This window comes from Macrobrachium nipponense, chromosome 19 (assembly GCF_015104395.2).
Source record: "Macrobrachium nipponense isolate FS-2020 chromosome 19, ASM1510439v2, whole genome shotgun sequence".
Classification (NCBI taxonomy): domain Eukaryota; kingdom Metazoa; phylum Arthropoda; class Malacostraca; order Decapoda; family Palaemonidae; genus Macrobrachium; species Macrobrachium nipponense.
This window is the reverse complement of record NC_061088.1, coordinates 22,354,213-22,368,387: the sequence shown is the minus strand read 5'-3', so window position 1 is coordinate 22,368,387 and position 14,175 is coordinate 22,354,213. Positions and strand designations below refer to the sequence as shown.

The window sequence follows — 14,175 nt, the reverse complement described above, 5'->3', positions numbered from 1 at the left end:
CCATTTTTGAAAGATATACTATAAAATTTGCGATTTCCATATTTATTGGCGGGGCTTTCGCTTTAGTTTTTTTGCTCTTTTTTTTGTTATTACGTGCTTATTTTTACTGTTCTATTTTGATAATACTTTATGTGCATGTTCCAGGTGCGATATACCAACATTCTGTAAGACCGAATTTACTATTCAAGACTTAGTTTCCTCACCGACCAAGTGTCCCTTGTACAAGGGGACACTGAGTTTCGCATTTTTTTTCATAAAATCATTTATTTTCCCTGTGAGGATTATAAAACTAACAGAGAATATGCATTATTATATAGTGTAATAATACCCTGATAATTTCATTAGCCATGTCTTGAGTTAGTGTTATATTTTTGGCAAATATTTTTACGATCGGCACCCCTCCAAACTGAGTCACTACCGAGAGATTCAGTTCGGCAGCGAACCCAATGTTTACATTCTGCTCACCCACCCGTAAAGAGGGGTTTATAAGAAGTTATAGCTTATCACATGGGAGGTACTTCTGACTCAGACAGTACCTTAGACTCAACACTGATGTTGAAGTACTTTCTTTGCAAACACTGATGTTGAAGTACTTTCTTTGCAAACATCCTCACCTCCAAGTTAGATAACTAGGTGAGGATACATGCTCTTATACATGGTAGGTTGTTTACGAGTTAACTTCGTATGTTCCGTGGACAGGTCGGACTGAATTAGATTGATCCCACCTCCGAGTAAATGTTGTTAATTGGGCTAATTCAGGTGTTCAGGGAGTGCATTGCAATATGAAGTTTTCATAATAAAACTAATAATGTAATACTTACCTGAACACCTAAATGATTCCCACCCTCCTCCCCTACTTCAATTTGATAGTGAATGATTCAATTGAGGAGACAGGCCTCTGGTGGCCGGTGGCCGGTATTTGCGGCAGCGTTGACAACGGTAACGCAGGTAACTCATTTGACTAGATTTTACCTGCAGCGTTTGTAACACTGACAGTTAAAATTACCCACTTAGTGGGTAAATATGTGGGGATATAGTTCGGGCTGGTCAGTGACCAGGGCTAATTCAGGTGTTCAGGTAAGTATTACAATATTAGTTTTTCTGGGCTTGACCTGTGTCGGCCTGTGAAATGGTTCCTTTGATACTATTTCTGAAGAATAAATATTGCTATTCATCCTAGAGAAAAAAGAAACAATATAATGCCAAGATAAATGGCTCGCTCACTTCTTATAGAAGTGTCGGTATAGTAAGGAGCGAGTGGAATCACTACCAGAGGTCCCTTGCCATTTAGCTTCTTCCTTCGACAAAACCCCGAACTACGGAGGAGCCGTGCTACAGCTCCCGGTCTACTACTACCGTGAGCGCCTCCGACGCCTGAGACGTCATTCCTTTCGATAGCGCGCGTTACACCAAACGTTAAAATTTTTCGGTGCTGTGTTTCGCTCTATTTGGATTTATTTTCAAGATGTCTTCAACTTCTGCTTCTAAGTTAAGTACTGTTTGGGGTTACTGATCTCATTTTATGATGATCTTCGTGTTTTATACATATTCGGAGCCTTATCGGCCGGTATGCCCCTCGACCGCATGGGCGGTACGGGTTATCTCTTTCGGTCTTCCATACCGTTAGAGATTTCCCATTTTTCTCAGTACTTTAGATATGGTTACATATACATAGTCTCTATATCTTTATGTAGTTAGTTTTTTAGTTAGGCCTCCACGGGGCACGCTCCGACCGCACGTTTCGGACCTTAGTTTAGCTACGCCTTACATTGTAGGGAGTTTTATCAGTCACGATTGAGAGTCATATCATCTTTTAAGTTATTCTGATGTTCTCTCTTTCCTTCTCTGAGTTCCTGATTACCTTTAATTTAATATTATTTAGGTACTAGGTTGGGCTAACATACACCATGCTTCGGTATGGTGATTAGCTTCCCTGTTTATCATTTATTTTACCGTTAAGTTAGGCTTTCATACCCCAATTGTCGATTGGTGATTAGCCTGCCCCCCGTTTTCTTGAACTAGAGGTTAAATTAGGCTAACATACCCCTTTCTTCGGATCGGCGATTAACCTAATTTTCTGTTTGCTTAGCTTCGTGTTCCCCGTGTTAGTCTAGCTTTAAGATATCGCTTTAATTTTATTGATTGATATTATAAATAATCCTATTTGTATCAGTGATATTGATGTTGTTCCGACGGTTCTTCCCCACCTCGTATCTTTCACCTGGCTGGGAAGACCACCGGTTGATCACGGTGAGCCCACCCGGTTACGGGGTCCCCCTCCCGTCCCCCCATTCCATTCCCCCCCTCCATACATTGCCATCCACTCGATGGTGATGACTCGTTTCTCACAGCTAGCGTCCGAGTCTGCATGAGAGGGGGTGACTCACGGGACTGGTGGGGATCTCCCCTCCCCTACTGGTACTCTCACTCGTCACGTGCCTCGGGGGCTCGGGACCTCCTCCCCCCTTCTTCTCCGTCCTTAACTGGCCGTTAAGGGGAGGGCTCCCCTACCCCACATTCTTCCCTACTCTTTCCCCCTCAGTTCAGTCCGGCAGGTGTCTATCCGCCGCTACCGAACATAGAGAGGGGGGGAGGGAACCACTGGGTTTCCTATCCACTTAGGATAGTTCACACGAGCACTTACTGATAGGGGTTTTTATTTTGTTTTATTTTGTGTTATTTAATGTTTAGAATCGTTTTGCGTTACTCCGGGGGTTTTTTATTTCCGCCTCTCGTACTATCCCTTGCTTCTGCTTCGTTAGAAGTTTGACATTGCTCACTCAATATTAATTAACTCCGGGCCATACGGAGAACTCCGGGCCCTACAGAGTCTATTTTTAGTCATATGACAAGTGAGCTTAGGCGGAGGCAGAGACTTTCTTCCCCCCTCGTAACTTTTCTACGTAATATTCATACGTAGATCTCTATCCGTCGGTCCTACTCCGGCACCCACGGATAGTTTGCATATTATTCCACCGGAGGTTGTCATTGGTACTCATGTATCCTTTGACTTACAGATGTTGTGCCAGGAGATTGGGTGTTGCAGTGCCATCCTCCAAGACCCGTTGCGGCCATATAGTATGCCGTTCTCATGCAGGATGTGCAGTGAAAGTGGAGGATTTTATCGTTTGGCATCATGAAGCTTGCCAAACCTGCTACTTGCTAGTAGGAGATGCCTCACTAGTAGTAAGTTTCTTAGCACTTTCTTCATTCATTCGTTCACCTGGAATACTTGTTGTTATATTATACCTTTCACATATGAGACACATATTCATATAATCTCAACACAACAGACATTCCTCCCCTATCCTCTCCCTAACTCTAGACCCTTTTTTACAGGGTCTGATGAAGAAAAGAAGAAAGCTTTGTCGACTCTCAAAGCTTGGGTAGGGGGTTTTGGCCGGAATTCTAAGGGCCGACCCCTACATTCTTACCCAGGATATGGCGGACCTAATATTCCCAGGAGCCAAGAAAGGATCAGTGGTGGACCCGATAGCGGCCGCCCCTTTGCTGGCCGACCTTCAAGTCATGATCTCCCTACAGGAGGGGGATTCCCAGAGGACGTTGCAGAAGACGTTGCGGCAATGAACCTCGACGTTGAACCCATGGCTATTGACTCCATGGGTACAGGTAAGGGTGTAGTAGGGGCAGCTTCTGTGGTTCTCAGGGCCCTTTCCTGAATTCCCTTTCTCCATCACCTTCTACTGATCCTTCTACTTCCACTTCTTTCCGGGGCTTCACTGAAGAGCAGCGGTCTGTCCGTCCTAAGGCTACTTCAGTGATCCCCAAGGCTAAGATGACCGAGGAGAAAACTTAAAAAGTCTCTCCCCAAGAAATCGGTCATCCTGACAGACACTATAACTCCGGCTCACCACCCCGGATCAGTTAGGTCAAGGGAGGCCTCTTCCTCTGCGTCGAGGTCCCCCAAACATAGATCACGTAAGAATCTGGCTCAAGTCCCTCTTTTTGATCCCGAATCCTTTTCGGCTAACATTCTGGAGCAGGTGGGAGTGATCGTAGGGGCCTTGGTTGACAACAAGGTCGGCTCGGTGCTCTCCCAACTCTCCAGTTCTGTTACGTCTTCCGGCCAGTCGATCCCAATCGCTGGCGGAACGGCTGGCCGCTCAGGAGAATGCCATCGCCGGGATCCAAACCTCGATTGCGGCAGGTTCCCCTCTATCTGTGCCACCTTCTCCTCTTTCAATGCCAGATTCCAGCCAACTGCCGGAATTCAAGGCGGCCAACCCTTGGAGGATCGCTTCGTATGCCCCGTTTGTCAACGGAATGTCGACTATCGAAGGCATAGGAACTCGAAGGCGTGAGGACTTCGAGTTCCACCCCAGAGACCTTCAACCACCATTCATTGGCTACGTCCGACTAACGGAAGCAGCGATGATGACGAGGAGGACAAGGTTCCCCAAGGCAAACAGTGAATCCATTACGAGGGAACAGGCACAGCACAGGACTCTAATGAGAAGTCTGGAAGAATGGGGGTGTGAAAACACACGCATCACAGCCTTTAGGAGTCCTTTCACCATTTTTACTCCGGTGGAAGGGACTCCGCTACCACCTGACCCTTAAGGTAGTGGAAGCAACCTTTCAGGCCGCCCTGAAAGACGAGCCCCTGCCTCAACTACGAGAGACGGAACCCACCTCTCTCTTAGTCCCAGGCTCCGAGACGTACTTCGAGGGGGCAGTTCCTACTTTCTCAGTAGGAAAATTAAAGGCGGACTGTGCCACCTCTCTCTTGAGTGAGAAAGGATCCCCAGGTTGTCGGACTCTCTCATCCAGATGGAGTACGACGCCCGGACTAGGCTCGCGAGATCCCTTTCCTCCATGACTATGGCGGAGATGACGGCTCTTGTATACCAACAAGAGCCGTTATTTAAAGTCTTGGCTAAGGTCTGCTGCACACCATGCAGTGTGACCTTTACAACTTCCTCATAGCCAGAGAAATTGTAGGAAGCACGTTCTGGCGGAAGCTACTATCCGCCATGAACCGAATAAACTGATTGCTTCCCTCAATTTGGGGAACGGACCTCTTTCCAGCACCAGTAGTAGCAGAAGTACCTTCATGAGGCTTCTAAGGTCAACCAGTGCCTCAAAGTCAGGTGGGGACTGGTAGCAAAGCGGAGGCAGGAATCTTCTGGTCCTAACCCAAGGAACAAGAAGAAACCAAGGAAGTTCTCTCCCTTCCAGCCTTCTCAACAAACGTTGGTTCAGGCAGTCCCAGCATCACAAGGGCAACCATCGTCGAAGGGTCAACAACAATACCTTGTTCTGACCCCTCAGTCCCAGCAATCTCAACCCTCCACTTCCTTTGCTGTCTCGCCAGCCTACAATTCCAACTATGAAAGCCAGAACTTTCAGGCTTTCAATAGGTTTGCGAGAGGCAGCAGAGCAAGAGGTGCCTCTCGATTCAGAGGATCGCAGGGCTGCTAACAGGGGCAAGAGGTTTCCGAGGAGCAAGAGGTGGGTCCGCCCCTCGGCAAACCAGCAGTGAGAATCCCAAGGTAGGAGGGAGGCTGTACCTCTTCCGCCAGCGGTGGGGGTTCAGCCCTTGGGCTCAAAGTATAGTAACAAAGGGACTAGGTTGGTAGGTGGCTAAGAAGGGCCCTTCCTCCAACCAACAGATTCTATCAAGCACCAACAACGGAATTGGTAGAGTATACCGAAGACCTCCTTCTCAAAGGAGTAGTCTCAAGAGTCAACAATTAAAATTTCAAGGACGCTTGTTCAGCGTGCCAAAAGAAAGACTCGGTAAACCGAAGAATCATCTTAGACTTGTCCCATCTGAACTTATTCATTCATTGCGACAAGTTCAGGATGCTGACCATTTCGCAGGTACGGACCTTACTTCCCCGTGGGGCCGTCACAACCTCTATAGATCTTACAGATGCCTACTATCATGTCCCATAGCCAGACACTTCCGTCCATTCCTAGGCTTCAAACTAGGCAACAGATCCTACTCCTTCAGGTAATGCCATTCGGGCTCAACATAGCCCCCAGGATCTTCACCAAATTGGCGGAAGCAGTAGTGCAAGAGCTAAGGAAAACAGGGAATAATGTTAGTGGCTTATCTGGAGGATTGGCTTATTTGGGCAAAGAACCCCAAAGAATGCAAAGAAGCAACGGTCAGAGTGATCAAATTCCTGGAACATTTAGGTTTTCAAATAAACAAAACCAAGTCCAGACTAACACCGGAATCTCGATTCCAGTGGTTAGGCCTTCAGTGGGACTTACAATCGCACACTCTATCAATTCCGTCGTTGAAAAGGAAAGAAATTGCAAGAGCTACAAAACAATTTCTCAAACGACAACAAACATCCAGGAGGTGCCAGGAGAGGATCCTGGGCTCACTCCAGTTTTGCATCAGTCACAGACGTTCTGCCTCAGATGTCCCAACTCCAAAGATTATAAACCAGAGGTATGGCGCTCAAGAGCGAATTGCAGATCACGGGACAAACTAGCCTCTATCCCAGCAATCTTTACGGAACGTCTCCGCCCCTGGACGGAGACAAAGAACCTTTCAAAAGCAATTCCTCTACAGTTTTCCCCCTCCATCATTAGTGATCCACACAGACGCCTCACTAACAGGGTGGGGAGGATACTCCCAGTACGAAAAAGTTCAAGGAACTTGGTCGTTAACATTCCGCCAGCTACATATCAATGTGGTGGAGGCCATGGCAGTATTCCTCACACTGAAACGACTCCGTCCGCCCAAGAACTCTCTTTTCAAATTAGTTCTGGACAGTGCAGTAGTAGTACACTGCATCAACAGGGGCGGATCCAAGTCAAGCCACTTGAACCATGTCATGATAGCCATCTTTCTCTGGCATGCAAAACAAATGGCACCTGTCAGCCACTCACCTGGCAGGAAGTCAAGAAACGTAGTAGCAGACGCTCTATCACGCTCCGCTCCCGTTGGAATCCGGAGTGGACACTGGACAGGAGTTCATTCAATTGGATCAGTCTACAAGTCCCCGGACTCCAAGTAGACCTCTTCGCCACGGAGTCAAACCACAAACTCCCTTGTTACGTGGCACCCAACCTCGATCCTCTAGCATACGCTACGGATGCAATGATCCTCGATTGGAACGAATGGAAGAATATTTACCTCTTCCCTCCGGTGAACTTTCTCATGAAAGTTTAGACAAACTCAGGACATTCAAAGGCCAAGTAGCTCTAGTAGCTCCCAACTGGCCCAAGAGCAATTGGTTCCCTCTACTCCTAGAGTTGAGACTCCGACCACTACGGATTCCCAACCCAAACTAACCCAGTTAGTGCAAACTCAGACTATGTACCGCTTCCTCAAGAATTTCAGAAACCCTAACTTTATGGATTTTCTGAAATTCGCAGCCATGAGGAATGCAGAAATTGATCCCCAGAATATCTCATTCTTGGAATCAGATAAAAGAGAATCTACTCTCCGACAATATGATTCATCTGTCAAGAAACTAGCAGAGTTCCTTAAGTTGTCAAATTCTCAAGTCATGACAACGAACCTAGCCATAACTTTCTTCAGATCATTGTTTGAGAAAGGCTTAGCAGCAAGCACTATCACTATGACCAAATCAGCTCTTAAAAAGATCTTCCAATTTGGTTTTAGCATAGACCTTACGGATTCGTACTTTACGTCCATACCAAAAGCTTGGTGCTAGATTAAGACCATCAACGAGACCTAACTCAGTCTCTTGGTTCTTAATGATGTCCTCAACTGGCCTCGGACATTAACAATGACTCTTGCAATTATATATCCCTCCTGAGGAAAACCCTATTCTTATTAAGTTTAGCCTCCGGAGCTAGAATATCAGAACTGTCAGCTTTATCAAGGGAACCAGGCCACATTGAGTTCCTCCCCTCAGGGGAAGTCCTCTTATCCCAGATCGCCATTTTCTAGCCAAAAATGAAGACCCACAGGAGGACAGATGGTCCTCGTGGAAAATCCTACCACTACCTCAAGACATTTCCCTTTGTCCTGTCAACTCATTAAGAGCCTACCTAAGCAGAACAACTCTGAAATCTTCAGGCCCATTGTTCATAGGAAGGAAGGTGGTACATTATCCCTAAAAGGGATCAGGCAACAAATTTTATACTTCATTAAACAGGCCAATCCAGAGTCCTTTCCTCGGGCCCACGATGTTAGGGCGGTGGCCACATCTATTAATTATTTCCATCACATGAATTTTGACGATCTTAAGAAGTATACAGGCTGGAAATCTCCGACAGTTTCAAACGGCACTACCTAAAACCTTAGAAGCCCTCAAATTTCCAGCAGTGGCAGCTGGAAACACAGTTTCTCCTGATTCTTATTTTTACTATAACTTCTTGTAGCCTTCCCTTCTACCTGCCCCATTGCACCCTTACTTAGTTTAGTTGCCTCCATGTATTGGGTTACCTTGAGTTTGCTTTTGTTCATCATTCTAATCGGATTCAGTTCCATTCTTTTGTATATATCAACTTATATCTTGTCTTTGCCTAACCTGTATTGTTATTGTTTGTTGTTAGGCTAACTAATTTTAAGTGATAACCCGTGTTTTAGGGCTTATACTTCCCTTAGGGTAAGACTGTAATTTTAGTTGATTATTATACTATTAACCTTACAAGTGTTTAACTTTACCTTCTTAATTTATCTGTACTGTTCCTCAAGCTTGGTGTTTGGCATTCTCTGGTACTATTTCACAGGCCGACACAGGTCAAGCCCAGAAAAGGGATTTTGACGAAGGAAAAATCTATTTCTGGGCAACGACCTGTGTCGCCCTGTGAAACCCCACCCTGTAGTTAGATTATCCTCACCCAGCTTACCCCAAGCTTGGAGGCTATCTTCAGGAATGACGTCTCAGGCGTCGGAGGCGCTCACGGTAGTAGTAGACCGGGAGCTGTACACGGCTCCTCCGTAGTTCGGGGTTTTGTCGAAGGAAGAAGCTAAATGGCAGGGGACCTCTGGTAGTGATTCCACTCGCTCCTTACTATACCGACACTTCTATAAGAAGTGAGCGAGCTATTTATCTTGGCATTATATTGTTTCTTTTTTCTCTAGGATGAATAGCAATATTTATTCTTCAGAAATAGTATCAAAGGAACCATTTCACAGGGTGACACAGGTCGTTGCCCAGAAATAGATTTTTCCTTCGTCAAAATCCCTTTATTATGAAAACTTCATTTCTATTGATTGTAAGATACGTATCTTGAAAATATTTCAGTGAGGGGTATAATAAAGAGTCTTTATTATTTATCAGAAGGTTAGACACTTTTGTATAGTGAGTTAAGTTGCTAGTATACAGAATTCCATTTAAGAAGGAAAAAAGGAATCATATTATAGCTTTAGACTTCTTGATTGCTAATTTATTATTTGGAGTATATTTTCAGTGTTTGTCTGATGTTTTCACCTCTGTGTAAAGGTTAAACAATAATTACATAACATTTGCAAGTAAATTACACTACTGTAGTAGAATAAACAATTTTATTGTCTTTTTAAAATTAAAGTTTTTCATTAACAGTCACAGTGGATTCTGTAGGTAGACATATGATCATCAAATCTAGGTTAATCTTATGTAGTTATTCCCATAGTTCATTTCAATCAAAACATTTTTCTTAGTGCTGCCAAGTTATTATGTGACATTTAGTGAAATTATCAGTCTCTGTTTATCATTCATAATGTCTCTTCTCTTTTCCTAAATAAATTGAAATTGAAAAATTTATTTGTTTTAATCATGATTATCTTTAGTTGTTAATGGGTTAGCACATTTAAGCAGTTACTAACTTTACAAAAATTTTCTCCCTCTCACAGGTATAATGGTAAGGTACAAGTTAAGTGAAGACCTGATGGGAGGGTTGCCCAGTAATGAGCCATACCAAAATGAGGTATATGATGAGCAGATAAGTAAAGCTATCTTCAAGGACAAGAAACTAAACAAGTTGTGGGACAAAGCAGAACAATCGGGATTCACAGGTAAAAATTTGCAATTTTACTCATTTGTTTGCTGGCCAGGTGTTTTCTATTGTACCCTGATTAACATACTTTGTCCAGTTTATTACTAGGCTACCACGAAGACAAAATTCAGAAATTATGATTTTAAGAAAATGGGAACTGTTCAGTCAGTTTTCCAAGTGGGACTATAAAAGGCAAGTCAGTAACAAATTTCTAATGAATTTCCTCAAATTATATGTGAAATATGCTGTGTTGTTAAAACTATTGTTTAATTTTTAAATGTTGCCCACAAATGGGGGTGCAAAGTAAATAAGAGGGTAGGTGATTTACACAGCTGTATAATATGGTTTATGTTACATTTAAGAATGTAAACTCTGCTGCCTGATTGAATTGTCTTTGTTCCTACAACAATACAGATCTTTATCTTTATATTGCTAGTTCCTTGTTGGATGAGTGTTTTTTGCGCTGGGCTACTAATTTGGTGGTCCAAAGTTTGATTCTCGGCTCGGCCAATGCAGAAATCAGGAGAATTTATTTCTGGTGATAGATTTTCATTTGTCAATATAATGTGGTGTGTATCCTACAAGAAGCTGTAGGTCCCGTTGCTAGGTGACCAATTGGTTCCTAGCCACGTAAAAATATCTAATCCTACAGTCCAGCCCTAGGAGAGCTAAATTTAATAGACATACGTAAATGTATGCATACCACAAAATTTAAATTGCACTCACTGAGTGGTAAAACATGAATAATACCTTAACTGCAAAGATCAACTTTTATCTGTACCAATTTTTTTTTATTAGTAGAAAAGCACTTGCATCATAGCTCAAAGAATGCAAAACATAAACAGACAGTTGTTGAGCAAATGGAAAATATAGTATATTGTTTTTTAAAAGGAACCAAAAATACCCTGGTCATTTACTGGTCTCAGTAGAGAAAACTCATGTCAACCCTGTATAAATGAAGTAAATGATATAAGAATAGAAATACCATCACCATAGATGTAGAAAATCAATTATTGATTTAAATATTAAGGAAAATGGGAACAATTATGGAATCGGAGAGCTTGTTGAAGCAAAGTCTGTGATTACCAAAACATAGTTGTACTATGTAGCAAACACTCAGGGAATGAATGTTTTCTGTGAGAAGGGAGCATTGGAGACTGGATGTTTTATACCTTATCAGCTATCAAGTGGAAGTCACTGTTATTTTGAAATTTTGGATTGTCACCTGATAGCTGCCTACTGTACAGGATTAGGCCAATGTAAAATAGTGTTTTTGTGATAGAACAAATGTATTGTATGGAAATTTTCTTTTCTTCATCAGTTTTAGGTACCTGTTCTCTGTTATGTATTTTCAGGTTCTATAACCTTGCATTGAAAATATGCACATTCATCTTCAATAATTTTTATAAGGTACTGATTTATCAATTGTAATTGCTAAACTATTCCACATTATGTGAGCTGTTTTAATCAAATTTATAATGTGATAGAAGCATTCTATTAATTTTAAGATTTAGACAAATTTTCCTTATACTGTGACACATTGCACTAATGTTCTTGAACCATTAGCTTTAACAAACAAAGAGTGTAGGATTTAAATAATTTCAGTATGATGAAAGAAGGCTTTTGTGACCCAAATGTTACTGAAACTTGCAACAGATTCAGGTGCTAAGTTGCAGTGGTGAAATGGGCATTTGTGGTCTGAATGGAAGTCTATTCTGTATTACCATACATATTATGAGTACTATTAAGTATTGTACTCCAAACCAACCTCCTTATCAGCTTTCTATACCTGTTAGGGCTGGTGTGAAGGACATTAAAATGAAGGAAGAAAGTGTAATCATGGTGAAACACAAAAAAGAAGTTAGAAGTTGATTAAAACAGAAAACTATACATATGTAGTTTGAAGGGACATTGTCAAGTACACGCGCTCAAAAAACTGGTGGCAGAGTGTCATAATTTTTCATAAACGTGCCTGATGCACGATTCATGCCTTATTTATCTATTTTTCTTCTCAAAGATGGAAGAAATCTTATGTAATGACGTTAAAAACAGTCACTGATATCTTTAGAACATCATGTTATGTTATTGTGTAAAACTATTTTCCATATAGCAAAATTGACATGAACGAAACAAAGTAATAAAAAACGTCATATCACAACCACTGATATACAATTCCAAATAGATAGGAGACACTTATCACTAGTAGTATTGCATAAATACTGTATAGTCCTTATATTATCAATTCAATATCAAGTTGAAGGTAGTTGAACTATTCCATTTGTTGAATTTTACAGAAAACATTGGAAACTCACAAAATGCTATCAAATTTAAAAACAAAAAGAATAAAGAACTGATAACCTAACAATGAGAACCATGCGACCTCACTCTATTGCTTTCGATGTCGTTATGTGCATGGGAATCTAATGTCAATGTGTCATTTATTGGTCTAAGAAACATCCCTCGATGAGCGAGAGATGATTATTGCACTGCATTCGGTGCAAGTTCCTGTTAGAGAGATATCAAGAAAGCTAAATATACCGGAGAGAATCATACATAGATGAATCAAATTGTTAAGAGAAAGGCAAAGTTTAGAACTTGGGCCTAGAGGTGGAACACCTCAAAGCACCACAAGAGAGCAAGACAATACATTAGTGTAAATGTTGCTGAGCAACATTCATTTGAGAATCTTAAATTCTAGTGCCTCATCACGATATTGCTGAACCAGGAAATCATGACTACCTCTTCGCCTATGACTGCGGTCTGATGAATACTTTAGATGGAGAGGAAGAGATTTTTAAAAATACACTTAAAATCTATGATAGGTGTCTAATGAATAAGTCTAATGATTAAACAAACTTATCACTGATGGATGAGAGATTCAGTTAGGCTTACTCTTTTTGTTTTGTTTTTATCGGTGGCTAGTGAATACCATGGATAGGGAGGGAAACAGTTTCATTTATGCATGCATTTTTTTCTTCAAAACCTAAGTAATACATTTTATAGGGAGATGCCTTATTAACATCGGCCTAATCCCTCCATCACTCCTATATGCCACCACCGCTCTCTTCCACATCTCAGGTGACTCTATCCGACTTCTTGCTACAAACTCCATTGTGTGAGAGCATCGCTAATGGTAACGGTTATTTTAAAATTCCCTGCACCGACAACGGAAGCCTTAAAATGCTTATAAAATACTTTCTGTTCAAAGTTACTTTATGGTCTACCCATACATGTGAAACTAATTTTAATTAATTTCTATTTAGAAGAAATGAATAGCTACAGAAAGATCAACCCAAGAAATGTTTAATGAAAGTAGTAAGCCTTTCTTAATGTATTCGTCAGTTTTGACTCCCACAGCTTTCCAACGTGTCCAGATGAAACAAGATGATATGCAAGGAATTTGATAAAAAATAAAAGACTGAATTATATTCGTTTGATTTTTTTATGATTGCTTTTAGACTTTGAATAGCTAGGTCTGAGTAAATTACTCGTATGTTAAGCAGTTATGAAAGGGATAAGAAAAAAAGGAGAACATGGCCAATAAAACAAGAATAACAGGAATAATAAAACAAAGCAGCTTGATATATATATATTGTCGTTTTAAATATTCATTCACATTACGTATCCAAGAGAGTATACTGCTGAAAATAGACCTAGGCTAAGCATGTGTGAAAATCAGAAGTCCAATTAAGGCCCGCTAAATGTGCCGTGCAGATTATTTTATTGATCAACGGACAAAATTAGTTGAATTAAACATCGTTATTAAAGAATGTTAATGCCTTAATGTCTTATGTATCGGCTGTAGGAGACGAAATGACATCACCCCAGTGCATTACAATATGTTGGGTCAAGACTTGAGCGGCAGCAAAGCCAACTTCAAAAGGTTTATGCTGTTACGAGGCTAGAGTTTAGAATAAAATTAGAATTCATGGACCCATTGGTGTATATTTTCTTTACTTTGCAAAATAATTATCTTTATTACGTTGAATAAGTTTACTCAATTCTCATGTAATTTATTTCAAGTATAGCACCTTAGAATTGAAATGTTATTTATTGTTAAGTAAATAACCTGGCACCAGCATTTGGCAATATTTCCATAATGAACAATGAATTAAGAAACTACGCCAATTCTTCGTTGGCCGACAGTACCTTCAAGGTAACATTGGTGTGCCATGCATTTTGCCCTTACAGGGAGTCAAAGTCTACATAGGTCCCAAACTGTCAAATGATGTTAAGGATACA

At 41.5% G+C, this 14,175-nt stretch overlaps 1 protein-coding gene across 1 annotated transcript in view; it reads left to right on the top strand.

Moving 5' to 3' along the window:
• The window catches only part of LOC135214911 (alpha-2-macroglobulin receptor-associated protein-like), an 85,978-nt gene that overhangs the window by 53,712 nt on the left and 18,091 nt on the right, over window positions 1–14,175 (top strand). The window contains exon 3 of the mRNA XM_064249384.1: window positions 9,791–9,952. Within this exon, the coding sequence (XP_064105454.1) occupies window positions 9,791–9,952 (162 nt within the window). The remainder of the gene's footprint in view (window positions 1–9,790; window positions 9,953–14,175) is intronic.